The sequence below is a fragment of the Castor canadensis genome, chromosome 4 (genome assembly GCF_047511655.1).
Source record: "Castor canadensis chromosome 4, mCasCan1.hap1v2, whole genome shotgun sequence".
Lineage (NCBI taxonomy): Eukaryota > Metazoa > Chordata > Mammalia > Rodentia > Castoridae > Castor > Castor canadensis.
The window spans coordinates 122745347-122766268 of record NC_133389.1 but is presented as its reverse complement, the minus strand read 5'-3'; the positions used below and the strand labels follow the sequence as shown (position 1 = coordinate 122766268).

General features: G+C 36.7%; 1 protein-coding gene across 3 annotated transcripts; it reads left to right on the top strand.

Moving 5' to 3' along the window:
• Window positions 1–356: 356 nt before the first annotated feature.
• Spc25 (SPC25 component of NDC80 kinetochore complex) lies at window positions 357–20685 on the top strand. Of its 3 annotated transcripts, none has more exons than XM_020167976.2 (7): window positions 357–494; window positions 1243–1392; window positions 1485–1550; window positions 10650–10796; window positions 11736–11840; window positions 16691–16789; window positions 18428–20682. In XM_020167976.2, the coding sequence occupies exons 2-7, from the start codon at window positions 1254–1256 to the stop codon at window positions 18550–18552; spliced, it is 681 nt and encodes a 226-aa protein (XP_020023565.1). In that variant the 5' UTR covers window positions 357–494; window positions 1243–1253; the 3' UTR covers window positions 18553–20682. The 3 variants fall into 3 exon arrangements, with proteins under 3 accessions (XP_020023565.1, XP_073927143.1, XP_073927144.1); XM_074071042.1 differs by having other exon boundaries at window positions 394–428; window positions 18428–20685; XM_074071043.1 differs by lacking the exon at window positions 357–494 and adding an exon at window positions 520–1076 and having other exon boundaries at window positions 18428–20685.
• The last annotated feature ends 237 nt before the right edge of the window (window positions 20686–20922 follow it).

The window sequence follows — 20922 nt, the reverse complement described above, 5'->3', positions numbered from 1 at the left end:
TTAAAAACAGTGCAAACAAATTCTTAGGACCCTCAATATGTTTCTGCCCACTCATAATTGGAGTCAACCTTCCAAAAAAAAGTGCAAGGAAGAGGTTATGTACTTCGCAAAAAGATACAATAAATTTCAATTTCTATATTTTGTTTGTTTCGAAACCTTTATTAGAAGCTACTGAACGGCTCCGGCTGGGGCAATCTGGGGCTCTTAATACTTGCAAACGCACAGCTGTGCGTCCGGCTGTGGCTTAGAAAAGAACTACGAGTCCCAGAATCCCCTTTCCGCCATATTTTTCCGCGAGAACGCCGGAAGGCGGTATCAACCAATCACTGCGCGGAGAGCTTGCACTAGCAGCCAATCATAAGGGAGCGGGCGCCTTGGGTTTGAAATCGGAAATTTGGCGCGGCTGCGGGACCTGGGTGCGGACACCGGTTGGTGACTGGAGGCGGCGCAGATCTGGTTTGGGGAAGGTCGGGGGCTCAGGCCTGTCCGCCAAGGTGCGAGGGGGTGGAGCCTATCGCGATAAGAGAATAGGTTTGGGGGGAAGCGTTTGTGAAATGCATGACTTGACTTTTGAGTTTCTGAGCCTGGTCGGTGGGGAGCGGCAGAGCCCTGGGGTTCTGGGCTTGACTAAACAAGGTGTCTTTGGTCCTCCTGGAAAGGCTTCAGCGTCACAAGTAACTAGTGGGGCTCGGGGTTTTCGAGGACATCTCTTTACAGAGAAGGGTCCTGAGGACCAGAGAGATGAGGTCACCCGTGCATGTCTTGCATCGAACTCGCCAAGCTTACCCCTCTCTGCACTTAACTGCTACCATACCTGTTCAGGGGCCGGAGGAAGAGACAGAGTCCCTGTGGGAGCCCTTCTCCAGGAGAATGGGACCACTGCCCTCCTGGCCTTCAGAAAGTCAGAGTAGGAGGAGGCCCTAGAAGTCACCCACGTTACTTGTGAGACAAATGAAGTCAGAGTCAGTGTCCTGGGGTCACTGAGCAGGATCTCCTGTGCACTCACCCTTACCTACCTACTAACCAGTCCTTAGCAGGTAAAGGTGTCCTGGATGCTTGCTTCACCTTAACCACAGGTAAGCCCAAGTGCTTGATTTACCCCAGAATATCTAGAACTAAAGGTACATTGCTAACTTTTTTGTAGCAAGGGTCAAACTGCCAAAATAGACTTGATTCGCATATGTGGTTTGTTTGCGTTCAGTAATCTTTTAAAATAGAATATGTGTTCTGTATGTTTTGTAGTGGCTTCCACAATGGTAGAGGATGAACTGGCACACTTCGATAAAATCATAAGTGAATTTGGGAGTAAGTTCAAAAACACCCTCAGTGACACTCCCTGTCAGATGGTGGGGCTAAAAGATGCCTACAAGGACTCCATTAAAGCACTTTCAGGTACTTACAGCTAACTTGTGACTTGCCCATTTTGCTGTTCTTTTTTTTCTAGGGTAATTTCAGCTGAATTGAAACTTTAATTTCTCTTTCAGAAAAGTTGTCTGCAAAATTAAAGGAAGAAGAAAGAATGATTGAGATGTTTCTGGAATATCAAAATCGTACGTGAAAAACTGTAGATCACAAGTTTTTTTAGGTTAAACATTTTTATCATGAAATCTCTCATGCAAGTAAGACACTGTAGTGTGTGTGTTTAAACATTTACACACACACATGCACATACTCGCATATTAAAAAAAATTATGTTCCAACAACAGCTTGAGATAGGGCATCCCATATTATACCTCCTCCCATCTTCTAGAATTGTTCTTTTATTTAGTATTGTGTTTTTTAATGTTATGTAACTAACATAACATTATATATATATATATCTCCTGTCCCTTTTTCCACTCAGCATTATACTTCTGAGATTTGTCTATGCTAATGTGTAAAGACCAGCATATTTTTTTAAAAAGAGTTTGTTTTCACACTGGAAATCATAGCCTGGGCATTGAAAGGCTGGGGTTCTCTTAGTGCTTTGAGCTAGGAGTAGTGCTTTGATCTAGGAGTAGTACTCTGACATTATTCCCATATTTTTTACCATTGTTCTTTGCTTCTCATTTCTACAACTCTCCACATTTCAAAGTAGATCGGTAGCTTTTATTGACACCAGTAGCTTGTGACCATGACTGAAATTCCTCTAGTTTCTTGTCTTAGAGCTACAGTGTTTTAAACACTATTAAGTTGGAGTGTCTTGCCAGGTGCTGGTGGTTCATACCTATAATCCTAACTACTTGGGAGGCTGAGATTAGGAGAATCACTGTTCAAGGCTAACCCCTGGCAAAAAGTTCATGAGACCCCCATCTCCAAAGTAACAAGAGCTAAATGAACTGAGGTGTGGCTCAAGTGGTAGAGTACCTGCTTTGCAAGCACAAAGCCCTGAGTTCAAATCCCAGCCCCCCTCAAAATATCTGTAATGTGAAGATGTTCTGTAAATGCTCTAAAGTCTAAAAGCATCATTTTTCCTTTAAGAAATTAGTTAATGCTTGAACAGAAATATAATTTACCTAAGTTCAACACACATTTGATTGCTGTTGCCCAGGACTGTGGAGATAATAATCATAAGGTATAACCTGCTCACAATTTAGTGGTGGATGTAGACAGGAAACGACAATTGAAATATATTGTAGTCATTGTTATAATAATGGAATGGATGCTATGTGGACACAGAATCTGGAGGGCTTGATTCTCCCAGTGAGGGATGCAGAATATTTAATAATTAACCCTTAACTTACTTAATACCATGTGCCTAGGCTTTGTTCTAAGCTTTTCACCAATACTGACTCAAGTCCTCACAATAGCCCTATGAGGTATATATATATATATACTGGGTTGTGTTTGGTGGGGGAGGAGGGTGCTTTTTTGTGACAGGGTGTCACTATGTAGTCCAGGCTGGCCTTGAACTCATGTTCCCCATTCCTTAGCCTGAGTGCAGGGATTACAAGTTTGCACCTATCAAGCTTGGCTCTGGATATTGTTTTAATCCTACCTTATAGATGAAGAAATACGCTCCAAGAAGTAACTTGCTTGAGATCAGACAACTGGTCATGACAGAAGTATAATTTGGACCTACATGGACTGACTATACACACTACCCTAGAGAAGGTCAGGGAAGTTCATCAGACTCAGCACGATATTCTAGGAAAAGGGAACAGCATGTTGAATGTGGCATAAAATTGAGTTCTGGGATGACCAGAGTGCAATGTTGATGGAGAGTGCCAGCAAAGTGACTGGAAGGAGAATGGGCTGACCAGATGATAGACATTATATGTACACTACAATACTTTGTCTTTCAGGAGATAAGGAGTTGCAAAAGGACTTTAACCTGGAAAGTGATATTGAAATTGGACTTCAGAAAAAGCACAGGCAGTGCCACACAATAAATAGGAGGGGAGTGAGATGGTGGGCCACCAAGAGACAAATTAATGGTAAAAGCAGTGTAGTAGCTCAGGCAAACAATGAGGATGGCTTGGACCAGTGACAGATCTGAAGAGGTAGACTCATGACTGCTGTCCTAAAGGGGTGGGTATGTCTAGGATGATAGGTGTCTTCTGCTTTGGAGTACAGATCAGTAATGATCCATTTTCCTACATAAGGTATTAGAAAAGAGGAATAGTTTTTTTTAAGGGCAAGAAGGAAACATGAGTTTTAAATGTGTTGGATGACTGTGTTGAGGTATTATATTGTGAATCTTGCAGTTAGAGAGGTCTGTTAGGCAAGGGATAGACTGGTGTGGAATATAGCCAGCAATGTGGTCTTTGCTCAAGATAGAAATTTAGAAGTCTTTGGAATGTATACAGTGAAAGATGATAGCCTAGGAAAGTAATTAATGCTTATTGAACTACATTCTCCATACACCAACTCTTTCAGTTCTCATGACATCCCCTCCACTGGGAATTAGTAGTTGTATTAGTCCTTTTTCATTGATGAGCTTATAGGCTCAGACGGACTGATTTGCCACATACGATCAGATTGACTCAAGAGTCCCCACTTACTTTCACAGTACTACCTTATCTCTCTATAACTTGAGAGGTAGGCAAGTGGAAAGGATCAGGAAACAATCATAACTAGAGAGCTGAGGAAGTTGGAGAGGTAACAGACAGAAGAGGGGAGAACCCAGAAAGGGTGTTGTCAAGACTGGGAAGTCACAGATAGGTATAAGGGAGACTGATACACATAATATTTTGGGGATAGGAAAGGTTGAGGGAATATATCCACTCACCAAATATTTGTTGAGCCTGCCATTCTGTGGTAGGTACTATTCTAAGAAGATACAGTGGAGAACAAAATAGCCAAATGTTCTGGCCCACTTGGGAGCATCTGGTCCATCAAGTTACCATATGCAGGAAGATTGCCTATTGAAAATGAAAGGCATCTGTTATGATAGGCTCTTAAATTATCTAAAGCTCAGCATCTGTGCAAAAATAATCTGTTTCACAGATGAGAAGATTGAAGCACACCAAGTAGCTAAAAATGTGCTCTTTCCAGTGTGCCATACTGACCTTTCTATATTGGAAGGAAGGTGCAAAGGAGGGCTCCTCTGCTAAGTAGTGGTGACAGTTTGAAATACTGGCTCTGGGAATGAGAGACAACTGATTGTGTATACATAATAGGCAACACTAAGCCTTTACATTGGTATTACACAAATTAGTTCATAATGAAAGCACATACTTGTATATCACTTATTAGTTTAAAAGTTTTCGCATTGTTATTGTGTGCTCCAACCTTGTGGGGTAAATAAATGGGGCAGCACTTATCACTGTCTCATTTTATAAATGAGGATTAGAGTCTGAAGTTGTGTTTTGACAAGGTTCTTTGAGAAAGAACTGATGAACCTCATTGGAACAGAGACCTTTTGACTTTAAACTTGTATTTCTTTTGCAGTACCATTCTACTTAATAATTTCCTTTAGATAGTAGCATTTTCTTTCTAGTAATTCTGATATTTATTTTAAAATTATATTTAATATGTGATCATGTCCAAATTCTAGGAAAATGCAGAAAAGTAAACAAAAACTTATCTATAATGTTGAGAACCAAATTTAAGGAAATGACTTTCTAACTTTTATTTTTCATGTGCTATGTAGATACTTTAACATAATTTTCATGGTTTCTATTTCTACTTTGAGAGTATTTCCTACATTGCAAAGTTCTTTGAAAATATATTCCACTTTGCTGACAATACTGTATTTTGGGGGAGTTTTATTAGTGTATATTAATTGTAAAAAGTGAGGGGTTTCATTATGACAATTCCATACTTGCATATAATGTACTTTGATCATTTTCACCTCTATTACTCTTTCCTATCCGCCTTCTCCCTAACCCCCCCTTTTTTGACCTTTCTTGCACATTTTTTAATTGGGTCTCATTATGATCTTATACATGCATACAGTCTACTTCAATAATATTCTCTTTCCCCACTCTCTTTTTTTTCTCCCTCCCTCTTACCACTGGTACCCCTCAATAATATAGTCCTCCTTTTATGTTCATGGCCTTTTTTTTTTTAATCTAGATTTCTTATATAACAGAAAATGTGGTGTTTGTTTGAATCTGGCTTATTCTGCTTAACATGATAATCTTCAGGTCCATCCATTTTCCTGAAAACAAAATAATTTTATTCTTTATGGCTGAATAACACCCCATTGTGTATATATGCCACATTTTCTGTATCTATTTACCTGTTAGAGGCACGTAGCCTGATTGCATAACCTGGCTTGTTGAATAGTGCTGCTGTAACATGGGTGTGCAAGTGTGTCTATTATATGCTGACTTATATTTGTTTTGGTATATGCCCAGGAGTGGGATATACCATATTTTTAATCATTTACTTAATAGGCATTTGCGATGTTTTCAGTACATAAAACACTATTTTCAGTACATTCTGAACACTAAAAAAAAGTTAGTATATAAATATTTTTGCATATCTTATTTTCTAGGGTAACTTTGTAAAAATGAAATTGCTGGATCAAAGGACATGCATATTGTTTGTATGTAGTCAAATATACACATACGTGCTTTTTTTGTTTCATAATGTCAAAAATATTTTCCAGAAGTACTCTAGCATTTTGTATTCCTTTCAACACTAGCTATTAGTTTTGTAAACATTATTATAACAAGTAAATGTTGGTATGTATGTTATTTCTTTTTTTTGCATTTCTGTGATTACTACTAAGATTAAATTATCTTTCATATTTATTAACTGTCTCAATTCTAGTTTTTGCTTTTCTTTTTTCCCTTTTATGAATTTGTATTTATGTTTTTATTTTTTTTCCCTGGTGGTACTGTGGTGGATTTGCTAGGCAAGTCCTCTACCACTTGAGCACCCCAGCCCTTTCTGTTTTAGTTATTTTTTTGGGTAGAGTCTCATGGTTTTTGCCTGGGTGGCCTGGACCATAACCTTCCTACCTACCTTTACTGCATAGCTGGGTTAACAGATGTGAATCTCTGTGCCCAGACCTGTATTTGTGTCATCTTTGGTTTAAAACAGTAACCCATTGTTGGAGGAGGTTTAAAGGACAAAAGCATTACCTTTGAGGTCAAGACCTGACTTTGAATCCAGTTCTTATTATTTATTACATCTTAGCAAATACAGCTTGGGCCTCTGAACTACTGACCTCTTCCTCTTACAAAAGTGACTAAGACCTGCGTAATAGTATTATGATGAACCTTAAGTAAATTTATAACATTTTTTAGGTATTTGAAACAAGTACCTACCATTTTGTAGTTTTATTCTCATTTGAGTCAAATACAAATTGTTTTGCTTGCGTGTTAAATTTTGTAAACTTTCTCTTTGATTTCTTTTACCTTTGAATAGATAGAGCTTTCCCCACCTAATTAGATTTACACTCATATACTGAACTGTGATTCCAGTGCTGTTTAGGGAATCATCTACCCCTGGATCACAGATTCTATATTTCCTTTTCCTACTGACTTCCTAAATATGTTGGCAATTGCTTAGGAATTTTTTTGTTGTTGTTTTACTGAGCTGTATGTCAGTTCTTCAACTAGTACTCCACGAGTATAAGTGTCTCAATCACAAATGTTGCATCTGACAGGACAAGTGCTTTTCCTTGTTCTTTTTCCTTCCATGTTTCCTAACTATGTTTTTCTGCATATTGTCACATGGACTTAGTAATTACTTTTATTAGACCTCTTTTACGCTCTCTGGATTTCCATTGGAACTGCATTAAATATAGAAGTGAATGTGGGAAATACTGACATTTTTATGGTGTTTAGAAGCATAAAATGTTACTCTGAAAATCAAAGTCAAATGCGTGTCCCCGGCAAGTTTTGCGATTTTTTCCATACAAAGCCTACATATTTCTTGATGTAGATTATTTGTGTTTTGTTTGTTATCACTAAAAATGAGACATCCCCATTTCCTGAGGCATGTCGGTTTTTGAGAGATGCTCCTCAAACAAAGAATTCTATTCTCAGTTTGATTTGGGGAACAGATCATGGTGTCATTTCCCCTTCGAGGATTCATAGTACTGAAGGTCTCAGAAGTTCTGTGGTGGGCTACCTTATTTAACATTAAGAGAACATCCTTGGAACACATACCTACTTATCATTAACTACTAGAATCATATGGCAATGTAGTTATTTTGTGTTAATGTAATGCAGGACTGCTAATATTAATGGCATTTTTTATGTTAAAAAGTTGTTCAGATTTCATTTAAATATTAGTAAAACTCAATCTTTAATTTAAAAATTCATAAGCACAGCTGGGTGTGGTGGTATACTCCTATAGTCCCAGCTACTTAGGAGACTGAGACAGGAGGAAAACTTGGGCCCATGAGTTGGAGACCAGCCTGGGCAACATAGAGAAACCCTATATTTCCTACCTATATTGTAAAGATGCTGGCTTTGTGTCCTTGTTCTCAGTACCCTCTGTCTAGAGTTCTTAGGCTTTAGTGCAGACCTGCTCTAGTTAGCCTCCTGTTTGGACTTCGGGAGCAATTCCAAGTAGAAAAATTGTGTTTGTTTTTCTAGCCTACAGATGTAGGTTGGCCCTGCCATTGTTATTCCCTTTTCCAGAAGGGAGTCCTGGCCAATTTAACACAAGCTTTGTTATTTCTATTTGTTTGTGCTGGGTTGTGAGTAGTTGCAGAAGATGAGTGTTTAAGAGGGCTAGGAGAATTTGTAGGAATAGTGACATGGGCCTAGAGGAGGTAGGGAAATTAGTGGGATTAAACCCAAAAGGAAATGAAGTTCTGGCTAATGTCTGAGATAGCTATAAAAAGGCACTATTTGAGTATTTAAAATTACTAGGGATTAAATAGCAAAACCTAATAATTGCAGTTAATAATATTAGTATAAATATTTACTCTCACCTATGTAGTATTGGTGCAATTGATGAAAGATAAAAATTTTATACTTTGAAGTCTCAGAGACTTGCCGTGGATTTCTGAGTATTTTAGATAGATGTCTATCATCTACATATAATGAAAATTCTCTTTTCTGGTAGTCTTGCCAGCTATGTATCTTGTATTGGCCAGAAACTTTTTGGGGAAAATATTACATAGCAATGAGAACAGGCACCCTAGTTTTATTCCTTTTGAAAATGACTTTTATTGTTGTACTTTAAGAATACTATAAGATTTGAAAGGTTTTGATTTTGTTTTTATCATGTTAAAGAAATGCCTTTCTACATTGTGGGGAGCTGATTATGAGAAGCCTATGAGAACTTGACATAAGACAGTTGTGCTCAGTGATCTACAGGCTAAGTTTGGCACCACCGCAGAAGAGGCAAAATGCAGCACAGCTGCTTTTCCTAAGTTGTTTATATTCAGTGAAGTAGGAAGACAGGTTTCTCTTGTTACAGTGTCAAGCCCCTCCCTGAGAACTGTTGCTCCACCTCCTTGTTTGCCACTGGATATAAAAGACTCGCTGAAGGGGTTTTTTGATGGGGAATTGATGGAAGGTTTTTTGATGGGGTTGGTTGATTGGCGGGCTGCTGAGAAATTAGATGAAACATGGGACAGTGCAAGTCTGAGCACCGAGACTTTAAGGAAGCTAAAAAGGGAACATGGGACAGTGCAAATCTGAGGGCCAAGACTTTAAGAGAGATTAAAGAAAACATGAGACAAACCGAGTCTAAGGAAATAGACTTTAAAGAATAGAAAAGAAGCAAGGTTTTAAAGAATTGTGAAGGAGAAAGGCCTTAAAGAATAGAGAAGAAAAGAAGCAATGAGGCTGTTGTGCATCTCCATCTGAGTGCCCGGCACACCTGGCCCCAACTTTATGCATGTCTGTCTTCTATTGTTTGTCCTTTCTGAGTCTCCTGTTGCCTCCAGTTAGGTTGGAAAGAACACAGATTGAGAAAGCTTGCTACACTACATCTAGTTTAAGAATCAGTATTAGAGCCAGATTTGGTGGCATGCCTGTGAATCCCAGCTACATGGAAGACTGAGGCAGTAGGATCTCAAGTTCAAGGCCAGCCCAGGCAATTTAGTGAGACCCTGTCTCAAAATAAAAGATTTTTTTGAAAGGGCTGGGGTATAACTCAGTGGTAGAGAACTGTTTAGCATGTGTGAGCCTAGTTTAATCTCCACCACTGCAAAAAAAAAAAAAAAAAGGTATCAGGAGTGGGTGAAGAATTTATATAAAATAAAATATTTTTTCAGTATCTTCTCATATGGCCTGGGCACAGTGGCTCATTCATTTAATCCCAGTACTTGGGAGTCAAAGATAGGTGGATTGTGGTTCAAGGCTAACTCAGGCAAAAAAAAAAAGCTAGCAAAACTTTAAAGAACAAGCTGGTGTGTATTGGTATAGGTCTGTAATCCTACATCATGGTCCAAATGCTGGTCCAAAGACTCTTTCTGAAAAATAACTAAAGGAAAAAGGGCTGGAGGTGTAGCTCAAGTGGTAGACTGCTTGCCTAGCAAGTACCAGGCCCTGAGTTCAAACTCCATTACCACCAAAAAAAGCCTGCCTGTGTGATGAATTTTCCTAATATATTTTCACCATATGTCCAGACATATTTCCTCTCAGTGGGTTATTTTTAATATAAGTTAATATTAACCATTTGTACACCTATGTTTTCAAGTAAAATTTAGTTTATGTGGCTGTAGGTGGAGGGATGGTGCTTCATTGAGTTTTAATTTCAGAATTATCCTAATTTTGTAAGATTTTTCTGTTTGCCTACATACCTACCTTTCCCTTGTATCTTTTTAGTATATTCCAGAACCATTTATAAAGTATTAGAATTAGCTGTTTCTTCAGAGATCTACATAGAGCTGTCTTCTAGAGTTTGACTGTCTTTGGTGGTGGGTTTTATTTATGTACTTATTTGGAATAGGAAATGGCAGGGGTCCTGGTCTGCTTTTCTATCTTGTGGCTTATTTGGTTTTTTCATTTTAAACAATTCTGTCTCATTTTTGTTTTCAAAAATAAGTAGGAAAGAATAGATTAGGTTTTTTGGGGGGAAGGTCTTACATGATTTTTGAATCATTAGAAAATGCTTATCAATCAAAATATTCTTTACACTCATCAGGCTGAGGCAGGAGGATTCTGAGTTTGAGGCCTGCCTAAGGTACATGAGACTTCAAAAACAAAATCTATTGTTTATTAATATTTTGAAAGTCAATAAATTTTGGTTCTTTCTTACATGTCAGAGAGCAGGACATATGTATTAAAGCTAATACCTTATACTTGTAGAGCTCTGCAAGCAGAATAAGATCATTCAAGAAAAAAAAGATAACCTGTTAAAGTTGATTGCTGAAGTAAAAGACAAAAAGCAGGAATTGGAAGTACTGATGGCAAATATCCAGGATCTGAAGGAAGAATATTCTAGAAAGAAAGAAAGTAAGTTTCCAGTAATAAACCTATTTAAAACATCAATCAGAATTTCAAAGCAGTGATTGTTACAATCATGTATATCTTGCCTGCTCTGCTTCATTGTTAAAAATGGCTAAACTACCTTAGGCCTAGCCAGCCATTTGTCTACAAGGATAAGCTAGCTAAGTGGATTTTGGTTTTTTTTTTTTTTTTTTTGCTTTACTTAAAGGGCTTTACCCTTTAGTTTCTGTTTTAACCAGAGTAATATTGGCAATGATAAGAGGGTTTAATTAAGCAGAGTGGGAGACAGTGCCACTAAATAAGATTTGCTTTAGTGTGAGTTATGCAACAAACATTTATTGCCTGTACACTCTCTGCCAGGTAATATAAGCACGCTAATTAGGCTGCAAAGTCTTTTTGTCAAAAACATTTCATATCCAATAAAAGCTTTATTTAAAAAAGAGACTTGTTGGCCCACAATAATCAACTCTTCAAATCTCTTGAAGATAGCAAAGTTTATTTTGTTAATGTTTTTTCTAAAACTAAGTTGTGAAATTATTTTTCTCATCTGCCAACTGTTATTCAGAGATTATTTTTTAAAGTTTAAAAGAAATAAGGCTGACTTCTCATGGGAAATTGGCCTAAAGAAATAGAATATCTTTCCTACAAAGTCATTAGTATATCTTTGTCTATACAGAAAAACCAAAATACTATAAAGGAAGTCTATTTCTATGCTAGCTATATAAACCCCTGTTCTGATTATCTGCATCTCGAGCAATTTTTCCTTCCATCTTGAATGAACAAAAACTCCTTTTGCTAGTAGGTAGAGATAGAAACTGTATAAATATAAAAAATTCCTATGCCTGGCATAATTTTTATAGTTTTTAAGTTTCTTAAAATTCTATGAACATTCATTGAGAGTTATTTAAAATATTTGATACAGTGTAATTTGTTTTTTAATCATAGCTATTTCCATTGCTAACAAAGCTAATGAAGAGAGGTTGAAAAGGCTGCAGCAGTCAGCAGATGTGTATAAAGATCGACTTGGACTAGAAATTAGAAAGGTTCATGGTAAGTTCTTGCTGTAAGTAAAATAGAAATTAGAAAAGCTGTATTTTAAGTACAGAAGGATCTAAAAAATACTTTGAACTAAAAGAATAACTTTATTATTAGCTTATTAGCTTTTTAGAAAACAGGAAAAAAATTATAATTTTTAAATCACCCAAACATAACTACTAATGCTTTATTTATCAAGTATTTTTGACATGATTGTCAACAAGCAAATGCTTTTTGTTCCTTGTTCTCACTGACATTTGTATCATTAACATTTTTCCAGTTGCTTTAACAATAGTAATTTTAAAATGGTGGTGTAATTATTCATTCTTTTAATATAATATCTTTATCAGTAGTTTAACACATATACTGCTTCTACCTTTGGATTCTGTCAATTTTTCAGTTTTAGCAATATTACAAAAAATATCAACTTCTCCATTTTCTTTTTTCTCTTTGGCCTCATGGTTGCTAGGCAGGTATTCTCCCACTTAAGCCATTCTACCAGCCCTTTTTGCTTTAGTTATTTTTCAGATAGGGTCTCATGCTTTTTTTGTCTAGAGTCAGTCTTAGGTTTGATTCTTCTACCTACACCTCCTGTGTAGCTGGCATAATAGGTGTGTACCACCACTCCCAGCTTGTTTGTTGATGTGATGACTCATTAACTTTTTGCCCACATTGGCCTTGAACCTTTTACCTCCAGAGCAACTGGGATTACAGGCACGAGCCACTGTACCTATCCCTTGCCCCATTTTCTTTTGTTTAATTGCCATAAAAGGAATACTTCTATGACTATTACTTATGTATGTTCTAATTTATAACAATGTTGTTTTGGAGTTCTCCAAGATCAACTTCAGGTTTGGTGGTTCACTAGGAGGACTCATGTTATAGTACTCCTTATCCACAGCATATGTTTGAAGACATCCAGTGGATGCCTGAAACCACAGATAGTAACACATACTATGTAGACTGTGTTTTCCCTTTGTATGCATCACTTAATGAAAGCACTTCATGGCTTCTCTTTGGCATAATATCCAAATTACCAGCACCACTGTTCTGCACTTGAAGGAAAACAAATGTTACTTAAATAGGGCACAATCAATCTACTAACTGAGATTAGTAGTAAGTGACCATTAGGTGGGTAGTATATACAGTGTGAATACACTGGACAAAGGGATGGCTCACATCCTGGGCAGACAGAGTAGAATACATGACATTTCATCACACTCTTCAGAACAGTACACAATTTAAAATTTATCAATTGTGTATTCTGGGAATTTCCCCTTTCATATTTTTGAACTCCAATTGACTATAGGTAATTGAAACCACAGATAAGGGAGGACACTAATCATACACATGGCTGAGATTTTTTTATTGCATAAAAGGATACAGAATAGACTCAGCAAAGTAAAAAGGCCCACACTGCAAGGTCTCGAAGAAACTAGGTACAAGTTTTCAAGAATCCTAACTTTGGAACCCCTCAGGATGCACTTAATTCCTTCAAACATCGAATCGTGATAGCACATATGAATGAAGAAATGCTGTCTACTGAAATTGCACTAGAGACTCTGGAACTTGTGCCTAGTTCTCGTCAGACTTCTCCTCTCTTGCTGACTTCGTGTATTCTCCCAGGACACATCAGCCAAGGACAAACCTGGCAAGCAAGACTTCCTAAGGTTCCTAAGGGTAGCATCTCAAGCCTGTTTTGTTAACTCTTAAACACATTTATCTGTTATGTTACAGAGAATCCATTTCATTGTATTCTTGGCAGTATTAAACCAAAACTCTTGAGACTGAGAGGTCTCTGAAATAAAAGAATTCTTCTATAGATGCCAGCCAGAGAGAAACCACCTATCTTGGGACAAGGTTCTCACAGCTACCTGTGGCAGGACTTGGTAGCATTTGTACCAGACCAGAACTAAGAGCATTTGTTTTCTAATGAAAATTTGGGGAAAGAAGAATAAATTGTTTACATTGAGCTTCCATTGGTTGTATTAAAGGGGGTAAGATTATGTGAAGGTGGGGATAGCATTGGATAGGAGGGCAGTCAATAAGGAGAAACCATTGTTGCTTTGGATTGGTTGCAGTGCTTATCAGATACTGGTGCTTAGGGAGTTGTGATGGGATTTGAATTAAGGCTTTAACATATATTCAAGAATGTGAAACTGTTTTTTGTTCTTGGTCCTTAGTTTAACCTCCCTATCTTTGCCCATCACCCTCTAGTCCTCTTAGCACCAGAATTGCATTTTTAATTTAAAAAATTTGATTATTAAAGAAAAGGTGACTTTTTTTTTCTATTTGTTTACTAATTACATTTCTTTCTTTACTGAGTCTTTTACTTGTATATCTCTTAGACTTGATGTTTTTCCTATTAATTGGATTGAGTTCTTAATTTAAAAAAATATTAACCCCTTTGATTAGAAGAGAATATAAGGTTCAAGTCTGAACTTCGATGTGTTGAACACTAATATTCACTGTCATCCTAGAGTGCTTTTTTGTTTAGTTTTATTTTTAAATAGACAGATTTAAGCCTTTAAAATTATTTTTAGATATATTTTTTGGCGGTACTAGGGTTTTTTGGCAGTACTGGAGTTTGGACTCAGCGCTTCCTGCTTGTGAGGCAGGTGTTCTACCCGTTGAGCCACACCTCCAGCCCTTTTTGCTGTGGTTATTTAGGAGATAAGGTATAGCTTTTTGTCCAGATTGGCCTGGACCACAATCCTATTTTAAACTTCCTGACATCTTTGGGATGACAGGCACACTGCCACACCCAGATTTTTCCAATGAGATGGGGTCTTGAAAACATTTTTTGCCTAGCTGACCTGGAACTATGATCTGCCTGAGATCCTCTTGATCTCAGACTCCCAAGTAGCTAGGATTACAGGCCTGAGCCACTGGCACCTGGCTTATTTTTAGATTTAAAAAAGAATTTTGCCATAGCTCTCAAAGTCATGAAATAATGTGTGAAGGAAGTGTGATATTATGAAGTAGGTCTTTGGTCTTTCTCCTAGTTTCCTGGTGTACAACTCCTAAAATTCTTGGAATCTCTAATGTGATAAATGTTATTTTGTGTGTTGATGAGTTGACTGATGGCTGGCAGCCTTTAGGTAGCTTTAGGATGGATAGGAGCATGTGCCTGATTAATCACCCTCCAACTTCTGGGGAAGGGTGAGGAGAGGAGGGGTTGCATTTGTTAATCAATAATGGCCAGTGACTTAGTTATACCTAGATAATGAAGCTTTTATAAAAAAAAAAAACCTGAAAGACTGGGTTCTAGGAGCTTCTAGACAACTGAACAAATAGACATTTCTGGAGAGTGATGTTGCCAGAGAGGGGATGGACGCTCCACGCCCCTTTTCCTATACATCTCTCCATCTATATCCTTTGTAACATCTTTTGTAGCAAATTGGTAAATGTAAATGATGTGTTATCCCTAGTTTCCATGAGCTGCTCAAGCAGATTAGTCAAACCCAAAAAAGGGATGGTGGCAGTGTTCTGTTTCCAGATAGATAGTGTCAGAGCTGAACTGAACTAGAGGACAACCTGCTGATGTCCACTGCAGAACAACTGATTGCCTGGGGTGTCTGGAGAATATTGTTCCATATGGGGTCACAAAGGTTGACTCTGTATTAGTGAGTAAGAGAATAGGAAAGCACTTTTTTGTTTTGTTTTATCTCCTCAGGGAAAGAGAAAAGCCAAATTAAACCCCTCATTTTGCCTAATTGAATATCTTATGAAAGCTTTTTTCCTTCCCACTACTAGTAACAGTTTAAAAATCTGGCATACTGATATAATTAGTTCATTTTGAAGTTGAATGCAGGATCAGTTTTTTTCATTTTCTGAAGATCTATTTTCATAATTAAAAGAATTTTAAATGAGATTTTCTATTTTTTCATATGATAGAAAAAAACCTAAAAATGCATTTGAATTTATACTTTGTGGTTGCTGTCTTGAATTTCTACTGGGCATTTATTTGCTCCTCTGGGAGCATTTGAAGATCTTTCGGACCTTCAAGTCCCAAGTGAGTAGAAAAATGTCAAATATTTTGACAATACTTTTAATTGTGGTAGAATATACAGCATAAAATTTGCCACTTTAACCATCTTTTAGGTGTGTAATTCAGTTACACTAATTACATTTGCTGTGTGTGACCATCGTCATCCACTATCGATTTCCAAAATTTTTCGTCACCCCAAACACATTCTGTACCATGAAGTGATAGCTCACCATTCTTTCCTCCTCCAGTTTCTAGTAACCTCTAATCTGTCTTCTGTTTCTATTTATCTAGCTATTTTATGTAAGTAGAATCATACGATATATGTCTTTTTGCATCTGGCTTATTTCACTTGGCATTATTTTCAAGGTTTTTTTCCATAATGTTTATATGAAAGCTTCCTTCATTTTTTATGGCAGAGCAATCTCCTGGTGCATGTACTGCATTTTATTTAGTGATTCATCTGTTGCAGGACACTGGGTTGTTTGCTTACTATGAGTAATACATTGAACATTGATGTACAGCTACCTGTTTGAATCTGTTTTTGTGTTGTTCAATTGTAGGGCTTTCAAAAGTACATATTCTGTGTATTCAAGCTTTGCTGGATATATGTTTAACAAGTATTTTCTCTCATTTTGTGGTTTGTCTTCGTTCTTTAAAAGGCAGAAGTTTTTAATTTCACTGATGTCTGGCTTATTTTTTCTTTTGTTGCCTATATTTTAAAACTAATTGTAACTTCTACAGTTGGAGATGTTGGCTAAGTGGATATATATACTTAGCAATACAAGTATTGATCAAAGATGGGATAAGAAAGCTCTCCCCTGAAAGGTTTAGTATGATAAAATATTCTCATGCTAAATAACTTACTTTCTTTCAGGTGATAAATTGCAGTTTATATTCACCGGTATTGACCCTAAGCATCCCGAGAGCCCGTTTATGTTTTCCCTACGTATAAATGAAGCAAGAGACTATGAAGGTGTGTACTCATATCTCAACTTGTATTTAAAATTGGTATCCCCAAATGTTATTTGGATCAGAATATAAAGTAATTTGAAGGAAAGTAATATTCCCAGAAGTTATTGATTGCTTCCTTTTCTAGTCTTGCTTCTTGAAGTACTGTCCTCTCAAGGATGAGTATAGTTTTGATTTATAGATATTACCTAGGGACCTAGTCACATCTCTTCAGGATGGTCCAGTGTGGCAGTAACTGAAAGGTCTAAAACATCAAAAATCACCACATTTTATATGCTGTGAATTTCCATTTAGAAAACTTTAAACTCTAAAGATGTTACTATCATTATAATTTATCTAAGTGTTTGACTTTAAAATAAAATGTAAAATAATGAGTATGTTATACTTTATTTTCCCCAAAACAAAATTTAAAAACTGTCTCATCCTGAAAATCCCACACATTGATAATGTTAGTTACCGATTCTGTAGCCAGCCAAAAAGCCTTTGATTTATTGGGAATATATATGATTGGTAATAGTGTGAACAATAAGGAAAATATTTATCTTTTTTTTTTTAGTCTTCTAACCCCTGTACAAGTAATCCTGGATTTGTTGGAACTATAAAAATGGTTCTTAGGTCATTACACCTATGCTATCATACTAAAGCATTACTGACACTCAGTGAACTGCTGAGTTGACTCTCTAACATGCAATGGAGACTCAATTCCTTTTCTTAAAAGATTTTGTATTTTGAAAATCTAATTTATCTACACAGTGTTTGGGGTTTTTCTCTTTAGTAATTGTCTTCCAATTTAATGAGTTTAAATATCAAATTGAAAAAAACCTTCTTATCTAGCTTTTTAATTTTCTCTGTATAACCTTTATTACTACATAGTCCTAATAGAATTTAATAATCATTAAAATAGCATCCACAGGATATATTGTAAACCAAGTACTCTTTGCTGTTCTTTATCTGTTCTGGGCATAGTCTGTGATTCCTAACCAATCTCAGTCAAAGAGCTGGAAATCTGATATGGTCAAGCTCTTTTCCTTTGGCCAACTTCACCTGAGATTTGCTCCTAGTATACCATCTGTTAGAACTACATTTGAGGGCCTTTGTTATTTGTGACTCACTTGATTAATAGACTCCGTAAATACCAACACTCTTGGAATAGCAACCATATTTTCCAATGACTTCCATTTCGCTTGTAAAACTTCAGAATATTTCTTTCATAATTGCAGTTATTAAAAATTGGCCTTGAAAATTGTACTTTTTTTGATCCAGAGGTGAGAAACTAGAAGTCAGATTAAATTTTTGCATAGGAAAATTATTTAAAAGTTCAAACAAGGTGAAACAGTTAAGTAGTTAAAACAAAATGTATGGGTTTAAGATGGAAAATGGCATCACTAAGCTCTTCAATCCCTGAATGCCATCTGTTTACATTTAAAGCAGGATCTTAGTACTTAAGATTTGAACATTTAGAGATTAAACAAGTGAAAGTCCAAGAGCTTATTAGCATATGAAAATCAAGTATATTATTTTATGCTCAGAGTATTTCAGTAAAATGTAATTGACATTCAAGTCAAATAAAAGCATCTACATCAGAAGTACTTCTCTCTCCTACACCTTCATTTATATTATCTTCCTTTAATTTTTCTTCTAGTGTCTGATAGTGCTCCTCATCTTGAGTGCCTAGAAGAGTTTCAAGAGAATGTAAGAAAGACCAACAATTTTTCAGCTTTTCTTGCCAATGTTCGGAAAGCTTTTACTGCTATGGTTTATAATTAATTTTAAATACTAGATAAAACATGAGTTGTTTTTCTTTTCTATTGTGTATCATTTTATAAAAGAATTCTCATATGTTGTCTATTTTCTCCATATAGTTCATTGATGTTTTTGTGATGTTTCTCTGTGGTGTGAAGGAAAGCAGAATGATTAACTCCAACATGCTTCTTTGACATAAATATTTTTGAGCTGAAGACAGTTAAGAAGCAGAGTCAGAAAGGCTCCCTGCCCCCACCCCATATTTACCTTAAAGCAGAACATAAAATTGTGACGATATCCCCACACACATATGTATAAAGAAGGATAGAAGTTAATCACTGAAGAGAATACTGAGCAGTTCAGACATAGCACCAGAGGAATCTATGAACATTGCTTCATTAGTTGACTCCCATAAACTTACTTTCTTGCACTCCCCACCTTTTGAAGCCCAAACTGCTTTCTTTATTCTGTCATTCCTCTAAAAATTTACTGTTCTTCGTTGAAGATCCTATGGAAGCCAGAGTTCTAAGCTACTGGTTGGTGTTACCTTTCATTGGGGTTTCTCCCATGTGATGTAGTGTTGTTTATTGCATGCATTAATAAACTTGCTTGCTTTTCTTTTGTTTACCTGTCTTGTTACAGGTATCTCTCTCAAGTATGAATTTATGAAAGTTGAAGAGAAATTGTTTCCTTCCTGACAGGTATATCTCTTTCAATTATTTTAATTAAAATCTTAGGGGAAAATGCTAAAGTACAATGTGCCCTTTTAAAATGGAAAGATAGTTAATATACTGTTTTTCTTAATGTTTTGTTTAAGTGTCAGGCATGGGGTGAGACTGGAAGTTTTAGGAGGTAGAAACTAAACAGGCAGGACAGAGACAGGGTGACTCCATGAAAACTTACCAAGGACACAGAGACGGGGTCAACAGGTGTGGAGAGTGGGAAATCTTGAGACTGCTCGCTCAAGCCTTGAAACTACTGAGACATGTGAATAGCACTTGAACCATGTCCTGATAGGATGCTTAGTCAGTGTGCTGGACCTCAAGCTGATCAGGAAAGAAGAGGAAGGCATGCATAGTGCCCCTGCAATGTCCTGGGCTGGTGCAAATATGCATCCCATGAATAGACCAGTAGCAAAGAGACACAACCAGCTTCCCTTCAACCAGGAAGTAAGAATCATATAAAACCTCTAAAGGAGCCTCAGGGGCTCAGCCTTTTGAGACCCCTCCCATGTATATGGGAGCTTTTCTATTCTTTTCCTCTCTGCTTAAATAAAAGTCAGATTTTCCTCTCTGCTTAAATAAAACTGCTCTTTTGCTCAACCCCATTGTCCATGACTTTCATTCTTCAATCACATGAAGCAAAGTTCCTAGTAATTACTGTGGTACACCTGAGACACTGCATCAGGGGTACTTTATGGCTAGTATGGAAATGGGAATTTGTTCAGCCTGCCTGTGTCTCTGAGGTATCAACTTTGAAAGGTCATGAACTCATTATTAAAAGATTAAATATTTAAAGATTGAAAGTGTGGGCTGAACTTGGGGTTGGCAACTTTTAAAAAAAATACTTGGCAAAATAAATACTATCTACTGTCATACTAATGTCATCAAAAAGAATATCTTTGTCTTAAAGCAAGAAGAATATACAGTTAGAATAAAAGATAATTCACGTCAGTAGGCAGCATCCTACTAAGGCATCCAAAAAATGATTTCTTTTCAAAAATGCAAATGCAAAAATTTATAATCAATTTTTGTGTAATATTTATGCCATTTAATTCTGGTCTGGATATAAGTCATTGTGAGAGTCTATTTAACACAGACTAGAGCCACATATTGACTAGTTGTGGAATTTCATTTTTGTCATCATCCTTATAAATTTGATTATATTTAGCTTTTTTATGTTGGAAGCCACAGACTACTGTTTGAAGATAACTTAGGCAAAATTAAAAGCCATGAGACAAAGGGCTCCATGCTCCCAGTTTCTTCTGTCTTCTCTGAATAGTCTGAAAGAAAAGTTCAGGTGAATAGTCCAGTTAGGAAAAGAAGAGGGTTCAGTTACCATTCATGCATGCCTGGGGTATGGCTCAGGGCTTTGCTCCAATAAGCAGTAGAACTTCTTTGAGAAGAATGTTATGGACTGCGGCTATATTCTAGCACCCCTGGAGGAAGCCTGAAACTACAGATAGTACCAAACTCTATATGTACTGTATTTTTTCTTATACATACATACATACCTGTGATAAAAAGCACAGTAAGAAGTTAACAAAAATAACAGCAAAACAGAACAAGTATTAATTTAATAATAAAATGGATTGTTAAATCAAGAACTACTTGACCACAAACACTGCAGTATTGTAATAATTGCTCTGATCACTGAGATAGGTCCTAACTGATG

Coding starts and splice junctions, on each gene's coding strand:
- Spc25 (XM_074071042.1), top strand. CDS start 1,254: ATGGTAGAGGATGAACTGGCACACTTCGATAAAATCATAAGTGAATTT. Junction 1,393..1,484: donor CTCCATTAAAGCACTTTCAG/GTACTTACAGCT, acceptor TTTCTCTTTCAG/AAAAGTTGTCTGCAAAATTA. Junction 1,551..10,649: donor GTTTCTGGAATATCAAAATC/GTACGTGAAAAA, acceptor TTATACTTGTAG/AGCTCTGCAAGCAGAATAAG.